Source organism: Taudactylus pleione, unplaced genomic scaffold (genome assembly GCF_031769625.1).
Source record: "Taudactylus pleione unplaced genomic scaffold, aTauple2 ptg000400l, whole genome shotgun sequence".
NCBI lineage: Eukaryota > Metazoa > Chordata > Amphibia > Anura > Myobatrachidae > Taudactylus > Taudactylus pleione.
Window position 1 is genome coordinate 237,414 of NW_028284802.1, and position 17,483 is coordinate 254,896.

Here is a 17,483-nt window from a genome sequence, read left to right on the forward strand (position 1 = left end):
ATGTGAATCAGGTCTCCTCAAAGCTACGTCTTCTTTTTTGTATGTGTTGAGTTGATGAAGAGACGCCTCAGAGAACTCCTGATGACTTTTATGAAGGTGCCAGTTATTACTTTGAAATTATGATACGCCGACTTAATGAGCTCTAGACCTTCACATTGAAGGGCTCCAGTCATTCCATAGTGTTGGTACATATTGATGGCATGGGTTGGGTGCAGTCATTTCATTAGAAGGCAATCTCAATGCTAATAGCTACTTAATGACACTGAGTGATCGTCCTCCCCACACATTCCTCCATTTCTTTACAGACAAGCGATTCTTCCAGGATGACAATGCCCCACCCAACGAGCACATGTGCTCACCCAATAGTTTAAAGAGTATGACCTTTCTGGACTGGCTCACCGGGGTACTGCCGGGATCCCCTGCCAGTCTGTGTATGCCGAGACAATGTGTAGTGATACCCAGCTATCTGCTCTATGACCTACAACCGGCATTGCTGACTGATTGTGACGTCAGTGATGCCGATTGCATGTGTGGAATCGGGTGCAGAGTTTTGGATGGCTCAGGATATATTGCCGCAGGATACACGGACTGGCAGCAGATCCCGGCAATACACTGATGAGCCAGTCCGACTCTGAGCATGACACAAAGTTACCAGATCTAGACCCGATGGAGCATACATTGGGAGAGCGGTAGCAACACCTGAAACTGTGAGTCTGATACGTGACTTTCTTATAGAAGCGCGGTGCCACACTGACCTTTATATTGGACTTTCCATTTTTTTTGTGTCCACCACCTGTATAAGTGTGTATATACCATTTATTTATTCTCTACTCTGAGATCCACAAGGTATACTTTAATTAATTGTTATTAAACTATGTGTCTGGCTCATTAGTTAGTTTGATGTTTAGGGAAAAGGCCCCAAGAGGCTGCTTCGGTGTCACTCCTGATGCAGCCCAATTCCAGGGTTATTTATACAACTTACCTTCATCTGGAGATTCTCAGCATCCTCTTCCTGGTGTTCTACTCACCATAGTCTTCTGTTCACCTCCCACCCAAACTGACCTCTGCTTAGAGCTAATGACGCCCATGTACCTTCATCTCCCTGCTAATCTCTGACACACGTCATTATCTACCCTTCACAATTACCATTGGAAATCTGGGTGTGGATCTGCATTTAAGTCTTCTTTTAATCATCTTGAGCCATTTCCTTCTAAACAAATAATACAGGAAGACGCAGGTAAGGACGGTTGGTCAATGAGGGCACTAGGTCTGGGTCATCAGCCCAGATATACAGCCTGGAACATGATGAGTCTTCTCTCAATTTTAAAGATCATTGTTACTAATGTCACCTAAGGGTTCTTCATTTTTAATGAGGTTTAATGAAGGCGTCCCACTCACATGAATCAGTGCCGGTACATTCTGATGTGACAGTAAATCATCTCCTTTATTTGGGGTTATAAATATAATGGAGAATAGTGATTGATAATATTCTTATTTTACGTTTTCTATAATATAAAAAGATAGTCTAATGAAGCATTTTTGTAATTAGGACACATATGAGGTGCCTGTATTTTCATTGGTATATCCAAAAAGCCCCAGAAATCTGTGCACGGATCTGTTTACAGTACAATTCAGGTTTCCTGCAGATGGAGCGTGATTTATTTTCTGCAAACAGTGTGGTTCTGCCAGCCCCTGAGCTGCGGTGTACAGCGCCCAATGAGCACGCAGCCTATGGCAGCGTGGCGTGCAATTTGTACAAATACACCAAATCGCCGCAGTTTCTTCTGTTACATTTCATCTATGGTACAAATAATGGAGGTGTAGGAGCACTGTGATAGCTCTGCTATACATTATACAGTATAGTCTTACATTACGCAACCAAACCAATGGTGCATATTCCAGTCGGGAGATTGTAAAGTTGACTATTTAGCTACATTGCTGCTTCTATACAAGGTGCAAACACAATATCTTGCAGCTATATGTCATTATATTGTCAACGAGTTTTACCATTCACAATGACGGATAAAATACGTTGAGTATGATAAATGGTGCTCCAGCCAATCAGCTCCCAACTGTCATTTTTCAAACAGATGACAGTTAGGAGCTGATTGGCTGGAGCACCATTATCATACACAGCGAGTTTTATCACTTGTTATGAATGATAAAACTCGTTGATAAATGAGGGCTTAATTCAGAGCCGCTCGTAAGCGGCCGCTCGTTCGTTCCGAGCGATGTTCGCACATCTGCGCATGCGTACGGATTGTAATATGCATGAGCGGACCAGTCAGTGCGGCCGAAAATCGTGTGCTCGCTAAATAGCGAATGCCTGCTATTTTGAGTGACGGGAGGAGGCGTATGTGGGTGGTAACGGGAAGGTGCTTGAAAACGGGGAGTGGAGATCAGAACGCAGGCGTGCTTAAAGGTCAAAACGGGCGTTTTAAGGGTGTGCATAATTAATACAGCAGCGTCATTGACCACGTCACTGGGTTGTTTTATAGTCAGAACTGCTCGCAATATTGCGGTAGGAAAAACCAACCACAAGAATAGCGAGCAGTTCATACGCCGTTCGATGTACTCGATTAATCTAATAAATAGCGGACATGACGTATGATGCGAGCGGCCAGGGGGTGTTTTTTTCTAAATTACGACCGCAAGTTTTGTTCGCTCGTTCAGACATAGAGGCGTGAACAGACCGCAAAGAGCGAACGGTTAATTTGAATAGCCACCCCCTTTTTCTGAACGAGCGAGCGCAAATAGCGTCCGGCTCTGAATCAGACCCTGAGTCCCTTAATGTGTTGATCATAGCTATCCACATCTGACAGGAATTTTAATTTGGTTGGACCTACTGCTATTTTCTAAATCACTGGCCTAACTGTGTGGAGTTTGTATGTTCTTTCTGTGCTTGCGTGGGCTTCCTCCCACACATCAAAAATATACTGGTAGATTCATTGTCTCCTGATAAAACACTCTCCCTAGTTTGTTTGTATACATGTGGTAGGAAATATATACTGTATACATTGTAAGCTGCCGCAGGGACTGACGATCAAACTATTCTCTGTAAATTGCTGTGGAATATGTGTGAGCTATATAAATAACTGGTAATAAGTACATGGGTGGCTGGGTGTTACTGACATTGGGCCTATGCTTTGTTCACTCAGCATAGTGTGAACGTAATTCGCAGTGACCCACAGCAGCACAGAGAAAAGCCTATACGCATAGCAAATACGCCAATAATATCAAAACGCGCAGCTAACACAAACAACCTTAGCCGGAGTCACTAAAGGCAGCAAACACATCATTTTATATTCATTTATATGTCATACACACATACAGCTACCAAAAATACCAGCCATGTACCAAGTGCAGCACAACAGGTCCCAGCACTCCGGCACTGGAATAGCTCACTGATAATGCACTTCCAGGCTTGTCTTTGTCTGCAGGTAAGCTCTGGTTATATGGAAACACACACAGCCTCCGGGCACACACGTGTCACACGTGTGCCTCGTCTCTCTCCGTGATGTGAGGACAGGACGTGCACCTGACTGGCCCACACACTGCCGCAACTTCTGGTGCCGTGTCCCAAAATCACCAATAAAGAGGAGCAGGGTTCCCTATTATGCCAATGGGCGCCTCTCAGTCTTGTGGCCCCATCTGTAAATGATGCTCTTGGAATAAGTATAGGGGGTAGATGTACTAAATCTTCTACAAAGGAAAAGTGCTGGTGTCACCTATAACGGAATCGGTATGATTTACCGCTGGACCCATGCTCGGCGGTTGGAATCCCGACAGCGGCAGCCCGACAGAGGAGGAAATCCCGATCTTCCAAGGTAAGTCTATACTAATCTATTTCTACCCCCTAACCCTAACCCCCCCTTAGAGGTGCCTAACACTAACCTCCCCCCCCAGTGCCTAACCCTAACCCCCCCTTCCCCACTGCCTAACCCTAAGTCCCCCCTGGGGTGCCTAACGCTAACCCCACCTTCCCCTAGCCTAAATCTAACCTTCCGGGGGGGTGACTAACCCTAAGTCCCCCCCCGAGAGCCCTAAACCTAACCCTACGGGCTATCCGCGCTCGGCGTCCCCTCGATCGTGATGCCGGGCGTCGGGCTCTCGGCGTATGTCTAATAACAGGCGTCGGCATATCGACGCCTGTCTTTAGACACTTACCGGGACAGGACAGTCGGGAACCCGGCTGTCAGGATTAGGTCTGCTGGCTTCCCGACCGCATACCCCTATAACAACATATTGCATCCTAGAAAATAAATCTACCCCTAAATCACACTTACCCAATTTGTAAAACTCCTCTCCGGGAGCAGCCGAGTAGACGTAATTAGGCCCCGTCCCTTTCCCAGGAAAGTCCAAGTTTCACGGGTCCGTGAGCAGGGGGCAGGGCTAAACAACGCAACCTGCAAATTCCCCATTAAATCACCCCATCCTGTCTGCGTCACTAGAAAGTGGGCAGGGTGCAGGAGATCTGCCTACGCTTTCTGGGGTGCGGGGGGCTACCCCAAAAATAGGGAGCCTACCGTGACTTCCGGGAGTGTAGGAAAGTACCCTAAATCTCTAACAATATGAAACATCTGGGATTCAGCATCGGTAGTTAGGAAGAAGTTGTAGGTATAAGAAATACAAAGTAATGTAACAGAAATACATAAATGCAATCAGTGTATTATTTAAGGGGTATACAATAATACCGTCAGCCGGCTTCCCGACTGTCATATCCCGAGCGTCTAGATGTAGACGCCTGACATTTCCCCGACGCCGGGAGACCGGTGCCCGGCGTCCTGATCGAAGGGATGCCGGGCGCCACGAGCGGACAGCCGCGCGGGGGGGGAAGGTTTGGTTTAGGGCACCCGGGGGGGACTTAGGGTTAGGCACCCCCCCGGGAGGGTTAGGGCCACGCTAGGGGGAGGGAGGGTTAGGCACCCCCCGGTGGACTTAGGTTTAGGCAGCGGGGAAGGGGGGGTTGGGTTAGGCACTTAGAGGGGGGATTAGGGTTAGGCACTTGGGGGGGAGGATAGGGTTAGGCACCCCAAAGGAGGGTTAGGGGATTAGGTTAGGTTAGTCAGTACTTACCTATCCACGATCAGGATTTCCAGCACTGTCGGGCTTCCGCTGCTGGGAACTCTACTGTTGTCTGCCATGTGGCCGGCGCTATTTCATACCGATTCCATTTAAGGAGATGCCCTGATATTAATGGGTTGTTGCTGGACCTCATGTTTATTAAGTATTTAGTTATATAGCACACACATATACTGCAGCACATTACAGAGCATACTTATTATTATTATTATCCTTTATTTATATAGCACACACATATACTGCAGCACATTACAGAGCATACTTACTATTATTATTATCCTTTATTTATATAGCACACACATATACTGCAGCACATTACAGAGCATACTTATTATTATTATTATTATCCTTTATTTATATAGCACACACATATACTGCAGCACATTACAAAGCATACTTACTATTATTATTATCCTTTATTTATATAGCACACACATATACTGCAGCACATTACAGAGCATACTTATTATTATTATTATTATTATTATTATTATTATTACTATTATTATTATCCTTTATTTATATAGCACACACATATAGTGCAGCACATTACAGAGCATACTTATTATTATTATTATTATTATTATTATTATTATTATTACTATTATTATTATCCTTTATTTATATAGCACACATTACTGCAGCACATTACAGAGCATACTTATTATTATTATTACTATTATTATTATCCTTTATTTATATAGCACACACATATAGTGCAGCACATTACAGAGCATACTTAATAATAATAATAATAATAATAATAATAATAATATTATTATTATTATTATTATTATTATTATTATCCTTTATTTATATAGCACACACATATACTGCAGCACATTACAGAGCATACTTACTATTATTATTATCCTTTATTTATATAGCACACACATATAGTGCAGCACATTACAGGGCATACTTATTATTATTATCCTTTATTTATATAGCACACACATATAGTGCAGCACATTACAGAGCATACTTACTATTATTATTATTATTATTATTATTATCCTTTATTTATATAGCACACACATATAGTGCAGCACATTACAGAGCATACTTATTATTATTATTATTATTATCCTTTATTTATATAGCACACACATATAGTGCAGCACATTACAGAGCATACTTATTATTATTATTATTATTATTACTATTATTATTACCCTTTATTTATATAGCACACACATATAGTGCAGCACATTACAGAGCATACTTATTATTATTATTATTATTATTATTACTATTATTATTATCCTTTATTTATATAGCACACACATATACTGCAGCACATTACAGAGCATACTTATTATTATTATTATTATTATCCTTTATTTATATAGTACACACATATACTGCAGCACATTACAGAGCATACTTATTATTATTATTATTATTATTATTATTATTATCCTTTATTTATATAGCACTACATATAGTGCAGCACATTACAGAGCATACTTATTATTATTATTATTATTATCCTTTATTTATATAGCACTACATATAGTGCAGCACATTACAGAGCATACTTATTATTATTATTATCCTTTATTTATATAGCACACACATATACTGCAGCACATTACAGAGCATACTTATTATTATTATTATTATTATTATCCTTTATTTATATAGCACTACATATAGTGCAGCACATTACAGAGCATACTTATTATTATTATTATTATCCTTTATTTATATAGCACACACATATACTGCAGCACATTACAGAGCATACTTATTATTATTATTATTATTATTACTATTATTATTATCCTTTATTTATATAACACACACATATACTGCAGTACATTACAGAGCATACTTATTATAATAATAATTATTATTATTATTATTATCCTTTATTTATATAGCACACACATATACTGCAGCACATTACAGAGCATACTTATTATTATTATTATTATCCTTTATTTATATAGCTCACACCTATACTGCAGTACATTACAGAGCATATTTATTATTATTATTATTATCCTTTATTTATATAGCTCACACCTATACTGCAGCACATTACAGAGTATACTTATTATTATCCTTTATTTATATAGCACACACATATAGTGCAGCACATTACAGAGCATACTTATTATTATTATTATTATCCTTTATTTATATAGCACACACATATACTGCAGCACATTACAGAGCATACTTATTATTATTATTATCCTTTATTTATATAGCACACACATATACTGCAGCACATTACAGAGCATACTTATTATTATTATTATTATTATCCTTTATTTATATAGCACACACATATAGTGCAGCACATTACAGAGCATACTTATTATTATTATTATTATTATTATCCTTTATTTATATAGCACACACATCAGAGTTGCCGACTTGTAGCTCCCTCCTTCCGGGAGGGAGCTGTCGGGCATCCTCAGCAGGGGGGCGTGTCCCATCAGAAGGGGACGTGACCCGGACTGTGTCTAGTCAATGGGGGCGGGGCATGGGCGTGACAACGCGATTGCGTCATCGCGGCCCCGCCCCCTCTTCACAATGCCAAGATAAATGGCAGTGTGAAGCAGGGGGCGGGGACATGATGACGCGAATCGCGTCATCGGGCCCCCCCTGACGGGAATAATACTGTATTCGCGGGGGGAGCGCCGGCGAACCAGATGGATCGCCGGGCACCGGGAGACTTACCTACCTTTCCGGGGGGCCGGGAGCGGCACCCGATTTTCGGGAGGCTCCCGACCAAATCGGGAGGGTAGGTAAGTATGACACACATATACTGCAGCACATTACAGAGCATACTTATTATTATTATTATTATTATTATTATTATTATTATCCTTTATTTATATAGCACTACATATACTGCAGCACATTACAGAGCATACTTATTATTATTATTATCCTTTATTTATATAGCACACACATATACTGCAGCACATTACAGAGCATACTTATTATTATTATTATTATTATTATCCTTTATTTATATAGCACACCCATATACTGCAGCACATTACAGAGCATACTTATTATTATTATTATTATTATTATCCTTTATTTATATAGCACACACATATACTGCAGCACATTACAGACCATACTTATTATTATTATTATTATTATTATTATTACTATTATTATTATCCTTTATTTATATAGCACACACATATACTGCAGCACATTACAGAGCATACTTATTATTATTATTATTATCCTTTATTTATATAGTACACACATATACTGCAGCACATTACAGAGCATACTATTATTATTATTATTATTATTATTATTATTATTATCCTTTATTTATATAGCACTACATATAGTGCAGCACATTACAGAGCATACTTATTATTATTATTATTATTATTATTATCCTTTATTTATATAGCACTACATATAGTGCAGCACATTACAGAGCATACTTATTATTATTATTATCCTTTATTTATATAGCACACACATATACTGCAGCACATTACAGAGCATACTTATTATTATTATTATTATTATCCTTTATTTATATAGCACTACATATAGTGCAGCACATTACAGAGCATACTTATTATTATTATTATTATCCTTTATTTATATAGCACACACATATACTGCAGCACATTACAGAGCATACTTATTATTATTATTATTATTATTACTATTATTATTATCCTTTATTTATATAACACACACATATACTGCAGTACATTACAGAGCATACTTATTATAATAATAATTATTATTATTATTATTATTATTATCCTTTATTTATATAGCACACACATATACTGCAGCACATTACAGAGCATACTTATTATTATTATTATTATCCTTTATTTATATAGCTCACACCTATACTGCAGTACATTACAGAGCATATTTATTATTATTATTATTATCCTTTATTTATATAGCTCACACCTATACTGCAGCACATTACAGAGTATACTTATTATTATCCTTTATTTATATAGCACACACATATAGTGCAGCACATTACAGAGCATACTTATTATTATTATTATTATTATCCTTTATTTATATAGCACACACATATACTGCAGCACATTACAGAGCATACTTATTATTATTATTATCCTTTATTTATATAGCACACACATATACTGCAGCACATTACAGAGCATACTTATTATTATTATTATTATTATCCTTTATTTATATAGCACACACATATAGTGCAGCACATTACAGAGCATACTTATTATTATTATTATTATTATTATTATCCTTTATTTATATAGCACACACATCAGAGTTGCCGACTTGTAGCTCCCTCCTTCCGGGAGGGAGCTGTCGGGCATCCTCAGCAGGGGGGCGTGTCCCATCAGAAGGGGACGTGACCCGGACTGTGTCTAGTCAATGGGGGCGGGGCATGGGCGTGACAACGCGATTGCGTCATCGCGGCCCCGCCCCCTCTTCACAATGCCAAGATAAATGGCAGTGTGAAGCAGGGGGCGGGGACATGATGACGCGAATCGCGTCATCGGGCCCCCCCTGACGGGAATAATACTGTATTCGCGGGGGGAGCGCCGGCGAACCAGATGGATCGCCGGGCACCGGGAGACTTACCTACCTTTCCGGGGGGCCGGGAGCGGCACCCGATTTTCGGGAGGCTCCCGACCAAATCGGGAGGGTAGGTAAGTATGACACACATATACTGCAGCACATTACAGAGCATACTTATTATTATTATTATTATTATTATTATTATTATTATTATCCTTTATTTATATAGCACTACATATACTGCAGCACATTACAGAGCATACTTATTATTATTATTATCCTTTATTTATATAGCACACACATATACTGCAGCACATTACAGAGCATACTTATTATTATTATTATTATTATTATTATTATCCTTTATTTATATAGCACACCCATATACTGCAGCACATTACAGAGCATACTTATTATTATTATTATTATTATTATTATCCTTTATTTATATAGCACACACATATACTGCAGCACATTACAGACCATACTTATTATTATTATTATTATTATTATTATTATTATTATTACTATTATTATTATCCTTTATTTATATAGCACACACATATAGTGCAGCACATTACAGAGCATACTTATTATTATTATTATTATTATTATCCTTTATTTATATAGCACACACATATACTGCAGCACATTACAGAGCATACTTATTATTATTATTATTATTATTATTATTATCCTTTATTTATATGGCACCACAAGTGTTATGCAGCGCCTTACACAGTACATAAATAAGTGACCAGTGACATACAGTACAATACAGGACAAGGACATGGTTTATATAAATTGCTGCATAAGCGATCATAACACCCAAATAAGCAACAGGGCGTAAGTAGCCAGGTGTTAGGAGCCCTGGTGGGGAGGGAGGAATAGATGAAAGTATAAGTGAAGAGAAGCACAAGAGGGTAGAGGGCCCTGCTCAAGAGAGCTTACATTCTAATGGTGAGAGCAGGGCCGCCATCGGGGGTGGGGACTGTAGTCCCGGGCCCAGACACTGGGCAGAAAGTGGGGACCCGCTCCCCTGTATATCAATGGTGAGCACTTGTACTGAGGAACACTGTGTACCGACGGTGAGTGCTCGCTGCGGAACACTGTGTACCGATGGTGAGTGCTCGCTGAGGAACACTGTGTACCGACGGTGAGTGCTCGCCGAGGAACACTGTGTACCGACGGTGAGTGCTCGCTGGGGAACACTGTGTACCGACTGTGAGTGCTCGCTGAGGAACACTGTGTATTGATAGTGAGTGCTCGCTGAGGAACACTGTGTACCGATGGGGAGAGCTCACCGAGGGACACTGTGTACCGATGGCGAGTGCTCGCTGAGGAACACTGTGTACCGACGGTGAGTGCTCGCTGAGGAACACTGTGTACCGACTGTGAGTGCTCGCTGAGGAACGTTGTGTACCGATGGTGAGTACTCACTGAGGAACACTGTGTATTGATAGTGAGTGCTCGCTGAGGAACACTGTGTACCGATGGTGAGTGCTCACTGAGGAACACTGTGTACCGATGGTGAGTGCTCGCTGAGGAACACTGTGTACCGAAGGTGAGTGCTCGCCGAGGAACACTGTGTACCGATGGTCAGTGCTCACTGAGGAACACTGTGTACTGATGGTGAGTGCTCGCTGAGGAACACTGTGTACCGATGGAGAGTACTATGCACTGAAGACACTGTGGACCTGATTCAGAGATGTACATTCATCCGATGATGAACGTACACCCCCGATGGTTAAAGGTCTGCTCCTGCGCAGGATCCGTAGACGCTTGTAACCCCCCCAAGACGCAGCATGATTTACATGCTATGGCATTTGGAGGGTGTGGCGGGGACGTTGCCGTTTACCGTTCCCGGAAATGTGGGTGTATCTTCCCCCTCTTTCCGGGAGCGATGAGGCCAGCGTCTGTGCCTGCGAATGCAGATTCCCGGCCTCTAATGTGACCAGAACCCATTCAGGCTGCGGAAAGCTCCAGAACCCATTCAGGCTGCGGGAAGCTCCAGAACCCATTCAGGCTGCGGGAAGCTTCAGCTCCCGCAGCCTGACCAAAGGAGCAACCATCGCGACCATCTGACGGACGCAATTGCAAAGTTGCTTGTGCGCGGCTCTGCAACTCCGTCCAGCTCTGAATCAGGCCCTGTGGCAGATTTTTGCAGTGTTACCTACACCAGGAGTATATTTACTAAAGTCTGATTGGTTTCCCACAGCAACCAATCAGATTCTACTTAACATTTAACTAACACCTTCTAGAAGATAATAGCTGGATTCTGATTGGTTGCTATGGGCAACATCTCCACTTCTAGAAACTCTCACTTTAGTAAATATAGAACCCCCAGGCAATATTTGTTATGCGGTTTCTGCTATGGTAGAGGAGTTTGAACAGGGTTGAAAGTAGAATATAAAAACAAAAAAAAACAGACTATACTCAATTCAATAATATTTAAGATGAACATGTTAAATGACAACTGAGCAGCGCAATAGTGTAAATAAGCTCTCAATGATGAATAAATAAAATAAGGAATGAATTGCTATGCTGGGGGATGTGATATAACAAACATATTATTATTTAGATGGTAGGTAAGAGTAATAGTCTTCAGTGATATCAGTGTGCCGGGGATCGCTGTATACTACGGAGTCCACCCTGATGACCACCATATACAGTGATTACTTCATTTTCTTACATCGGATCCAAACTAGTTTAAACCACAGCACCGGGATACATAGGGGTCTATTTACTAAGCAGTGTTAGGAGACAGAGTGAAAAGTGATAAGGTACCAGCCAATCAGCTCCTAACTGTCATTTTTCAAACACAGCCTGTGAGATGACAGTTAGGAGCTGATTGGCTGGCACCTTATCACTTTTCACTCTGTCTCCTAACACTGCTTAGTAAATAGACCCCTTAGTACCTGTTACACGGGACATTGCAGAAGTGAGAAAATCACTTTCACCTACTTTTTAAGCATTTTATTGAAACAACTCAAGAATTTACAAGGTTATTATAGTGACGACATATATATGAATACATGTGAAACAGATATAACCTCATATATACTATCAAAACAGAACGTGAAGTTTGATGCTGTTGTTTTTTTTTTTGTTCCTAACATATAACAATATAATATTATCAGCTTCCCGTACCCAACCCGTTTTTTATATCAACATCGCGCAGCATAGCAATTCATTCCTTATTTATATTCACCTTATTTTTTTAATTTTGTTATTAATTGAAAGTTTATTTACACTATTGCGCTATTCCATTGTTCTATTTGTGTCTGTGGGATCTAATCAGTCTACCTGATATTTGAACAGCTGCAATTTATAGTATCCTCAGAGGTAGTTTCCATAAATACAGATACACATTTTCAGGTTCCATCCACTAAAAGACCTCAAAACGACTGCACGATTATGACATTGTAATCGTGCAGCCGTCTGTCAGTCTGTGATGAGCCTGCACTGAACGAGCAGTCGTTCAGTGCAGGCTCATCATTCATCTGCAAACATGACGATAACGTCAGGTTGACCAGCATGTTTGCACGATGATAAATGTCTAAACGACCAGCGGGCGCGCGCATCTCTGGTCGTTTAAGACATCTTTAGAAACGATTTGCAAACGATTTATGAACGATTGAACCATATCGTTATCATTCAATCGCTCACATAAATCGTCTAGTGGATGGGCACCTTAAGACACCTATGACCGATGTTACTGACCGAACTTTCATATAACACTCTACTAAATGCTGTCAATTTAAAACAAAAAACCGCCCACAACACTCAAATGCTTACTAAAATTATTTATCGGTTATTCTAATTGTGCCTGCGTCATTCATCTCTCTATTAACATTAAAATTGATACTTATGGCACCGTGCAGGGGATTATTAAGGTTCTGTACAATTAGGGCAAAAGGTGTCATTTAAGTATTTTTCTACTATATTACAAAATGTGCGGCACTTCAATCCGGATTCACTTCACAAAACCAAAACACGCGCAGGTGTTCTCATCTCTTCACAGATCATTAGTGACCAAATCAGAACAGACTATGATTTATCGGTCTATTCTTATTACTCTCAGCTTCTGCTGTGTAACACGAATACCACGCATTTACCATGGGTATGGAATGACTGTTCGACATTCAGAAAATGCACAGAATGTCGACAATCTATATGTATAAAGGGCGACATGGTTAACATGTCGGCACCAAAAATGTTGCAATTTTTTTATACCCTAACCTTAACAATCACCAAAAAAAAGTCAACATTTTAGTGACGACATGTTAATTTGCGGCACTCTGAGGACCTCATTCAGAGTCGGTCGTTGCGGCCGCACGGTCGTAAGGTAAAAGGGGCCGGATATGCAAATGATGCACTCGCAAGTTGCGTCGTTAAGATGGGATCGTTAGCTGGACGAGCAAGGGGAGGATGCGGCTGTAAGACTAAAAAAACACCCCCTTCTCGTTCGCATTACACGTCATCTCCGGGCATATAAGGATTAATCGAGACCATCGGAGCTGCTCGTAGAGCTTAAGGTTGACCATACCCTCTCTTAAGCACTACGATCAGGTCAGTGTACAAACCTCCCATGTCACATGTGCCATGACGCTACTTTGTTAATTATGCACTCCCATAAACACAATTAGGCACGCCTGCGTTCGGATCTCCACTCCCCCGTTCACAAGCACCTTCCCCTGTTACCACCCACAAACGCCTCATCCTGTCACTCAAACTAACAACCTGGCCACGTTCAAGGAGAGATATTTCTGATCGTAACAGCTAGTTTGCGCACGCGCATTGCGAATTTTACGCATGCGCAGTTTAGCGAACATCGGTGGCGTCCGACCGTGCGGCCGCAACGACCGACTCTGAATGAGGTCCTGAATGTGTCAACATTTTAACCATGTCGACCTAAATGCATGTCTACATAATGATTTTTGACCTAATAACCGACGTTCAGAACCTGTTGACATGTCGAGAAGTGGACCCGACACCATTTGCTTAACATTTTATTCCATTCTAATCTAGTATACACCACGGGCAGCACAGGTGCGGCTTAGTCGTTAGTATTACTGCCTAATAGCACTGAGGTCATGAGGTCAGTTCCTGATCAATGGCCCATCTGTGGAGTTTGTATGTTCTCCAAAAAAAAAACAACATACTGTACTGGTAGGTCAATTGGCTTCTGATGGAAAAAGTAACACTATGGGGCATATCCAATTGAGGGTGAGAATAGCAAATATCCCACACCTGCGAGCTTTATCCAGTAGGAGCGGGATTTTTGCTATTCAATTAGGTGCGTATTTTTTTCTATTTTGAGCGCCGGGAGGTTTTTTTTTCACACCTCCAGAGCTTTTTCCTAAAATCGCTATTTTTAGGAAAAATCAGTCGGACTTGCTCTGGAATCCCGGCGGCACTCCCCCCCCCCCCACCCCCCTGAGGACTAATTAAGCAATTGGTAGTTTGAAATTAACTTAATTAGTCTTTAATTACTTATCTTCTCCAGCGCTGTCTTCAGCATCTTCTGCTTCCAGCAACGGGTCTGCAGTAGCGGTGAGTATGTCAGTGTTTGTAAGTGTGTATGTGTGTGTGACCCCGATGTGTTCCCCCCCGAAGTTTACGTATGCCCCCCAATATGGGCGCTGGGAGAACTGCATCTCCCAGCAGCCCTTGTGCCTCCCAGCAGCCCCCTCCCCAGTGAGAAGATGGTGGGGAGACCATCGGAGACCCCTAGGCAGGTAAGTGACTTTTTATTTTATGTAATTTTTTTACGCAGCGCAGGGTATTCAGCTCTGAAACCCCAGCGACCACTTTTTTTAAATTGGATACAGCGTGTATCGACAGTGCGCATACCCGTGGTAATTCAAAATTGGTCACAAGATTTATTTTTCTCGCTAAACCTCGCGCCCAATTGAATATGCCCCTATGTGATAAGGAATATAGATTTGTAAGCTCCACTGGGACAGGAACTGATGTGACCGACTTAAATATTCTCTGTGCAGCGCGGAGGAATATGTGTGCGCTATATAAATAACTGGTAATTAATAAATGTAATGTATTGGTACTTTATGCAATCACACACCCACTGCAGCTTATACAGAGATACAAAGCGTATGCTACCTACATAGTAAGGTGTATTAGACCAGGGGTAGGTAACCAGTGGCACTCCAGCTGCTGTGGAACCACACACCCCAGCATGCCCTGAGGGGTCTGCTGTTAGGACGTGCTAAACTTGTGACAGGGCATGCTGGGATGTGTAGTGCCACAGGTTGCCTACCCCTGTATTAGACCATAGTCTGGGCACCTAAGGGCTATCATTCCTCAGCCCCTGCCTGTGTGTCAGCAGTTTTATAGCGGGCAGGGATACAGGAATAATCAGGTCGTCATTCCAGAGTCCAGACCAATCTGTATTATTACTGTTCAGTAGACATTTATAACTATTGTTATAGTAACATCCTATTATTTCCCTTTTCTTTAGCTCTTTTGTGATGTTCGTTTCAAATTCCTCCTCTCTCCTGTTTGTCCTTTTGGGGTTCTCGGATGTCCCTCAGGCCCGGATCTATCTGCTTCTGATTTTCTTTCCCATGTACTTGGTGGCGCTCGTAGGAAATCTGATGATCCTGGCTTGCATTGTGTATGACCAGGCGCTGCACTCGCCCATGTACTTCTTCCTCAGCAACCTCTCTCTGGTCGATATCGGCTTCACCTCCAGCACCATCCCGACACTTCTCTCCACCCTACTGTCCAACACCAGGTCTCTCAGCTTCCCGTCTTGCATCGCCCAGATGTTCTGCTTCATCTCCTTCGGCAACCTGGAGAACAACCTCTTGGCCGTCATGGCATACGATCGTTACGTGGCCATCTGCAGCCCACTGAGGTACAGCGCGAGGATGAGGCACAGCCTGTGCATCTTGCTGGTGGTCATTTCTTGGGCAGCCGCTTGTTCCCACGCCTTGCTTCACACGCTGATGGTGACCACTCTGCGCTACGCAGGAATAAAGCGAGTGAATCACTTCTTCTGCGAGATCTCGGCGGTCTTGTCCATCTCCGATTCAGATGCTACTTCAAACTTCTCTCTCATTCTTTCTGAGGGGGCAGTATCGGTGGGTGCCCCTTTTGTATGCATTATTCTATCCTACGTCTTCATTTTGGTGGCCCTCTTCAGGCTTAATTCCACCGGAGGAAGGCAGAAGACCTTCTCAACTTGCTCCTCTCATCTGACCACCGTTTGCCTGTTCTACGGGACTATAGTGTCCGTTTATTTCCGGCCGTCTTCCGGTGGGGATAGAACAGTGGGGTTAGGAGAAAGGGTGGCTACAATAGGGTACAATCTGCTTACTCCAATGTTGAATCCTATTATATACGGCTTGAGAAATAAAGCAATTAAAAGAGCCATTGGCAAAGTTTTCCAGTAACCCAACCTTCCAGTTTAGTCTCGGTAGAAGGTAAGGTCGGCGTCACTCCTCTAGACAGGGGCACTCTAGTCCATTTTGCTACCAATGTGATTTGTAAGGGGAATCCAGGATCCCCTTGGTGGTAATAATGTAAAAAAAAAAAAAAAAAAAAGGAATGAGCTCTTGGGCACACGTTGGGTAGATGAATCTTTATTGAATACCAATGTTCCCGATTTATGCCTCTCTATAGTAGGACCAATAGTGGTGCGAGTGAATGGGTAGATATCATCCAAAAATATTTATTTATTCCAAAATGGAGATATTTTGAGCAGGTAACATCTCATAAGCTTATGTCAATTTCAGTTTAACAAAGTATTACGTGTCTCACTGGTCACTTCTTACAGAAAGGTGCTGATGATGTAAGTTACCGAGCTTGTGGTGCACCAGGATTACGTAGCCAGCAGGTTTCTATAT

General features: G+C 41.5%; 1 protein-coding gene across 1 annotated transcript; it reads left to right on the forward strand.

Annotated features, from left to right (window-relative positions):
* Positions 1–16,274: 16,274 nt before the first annotated feature.
* Positions 16,275–17,030, forward strand: LOC148506478 (olfactory receptor 1f45-like). The gene has a single exon (XM_088446510.1). The coding sequence runs from the start codon at positions 16,275–16,277 to the stop codon at positions 17,028–17,030; it is 756 nt and encodes a 251-aa protein (XP_088302636.1).
* Positions 17,031–17,483: the final 453 nt, after the last annotated feature.

Bases quoted from the DNA above. Each gene is read 5' to 3' on its own strand.
- LOC148506478 (XM_088446510.1), top strand. From the start codon at position 16,275: ATGTACTTCTTCCTCAGCAACCTCTCTCTGGTCGATATCGGCTTCACC.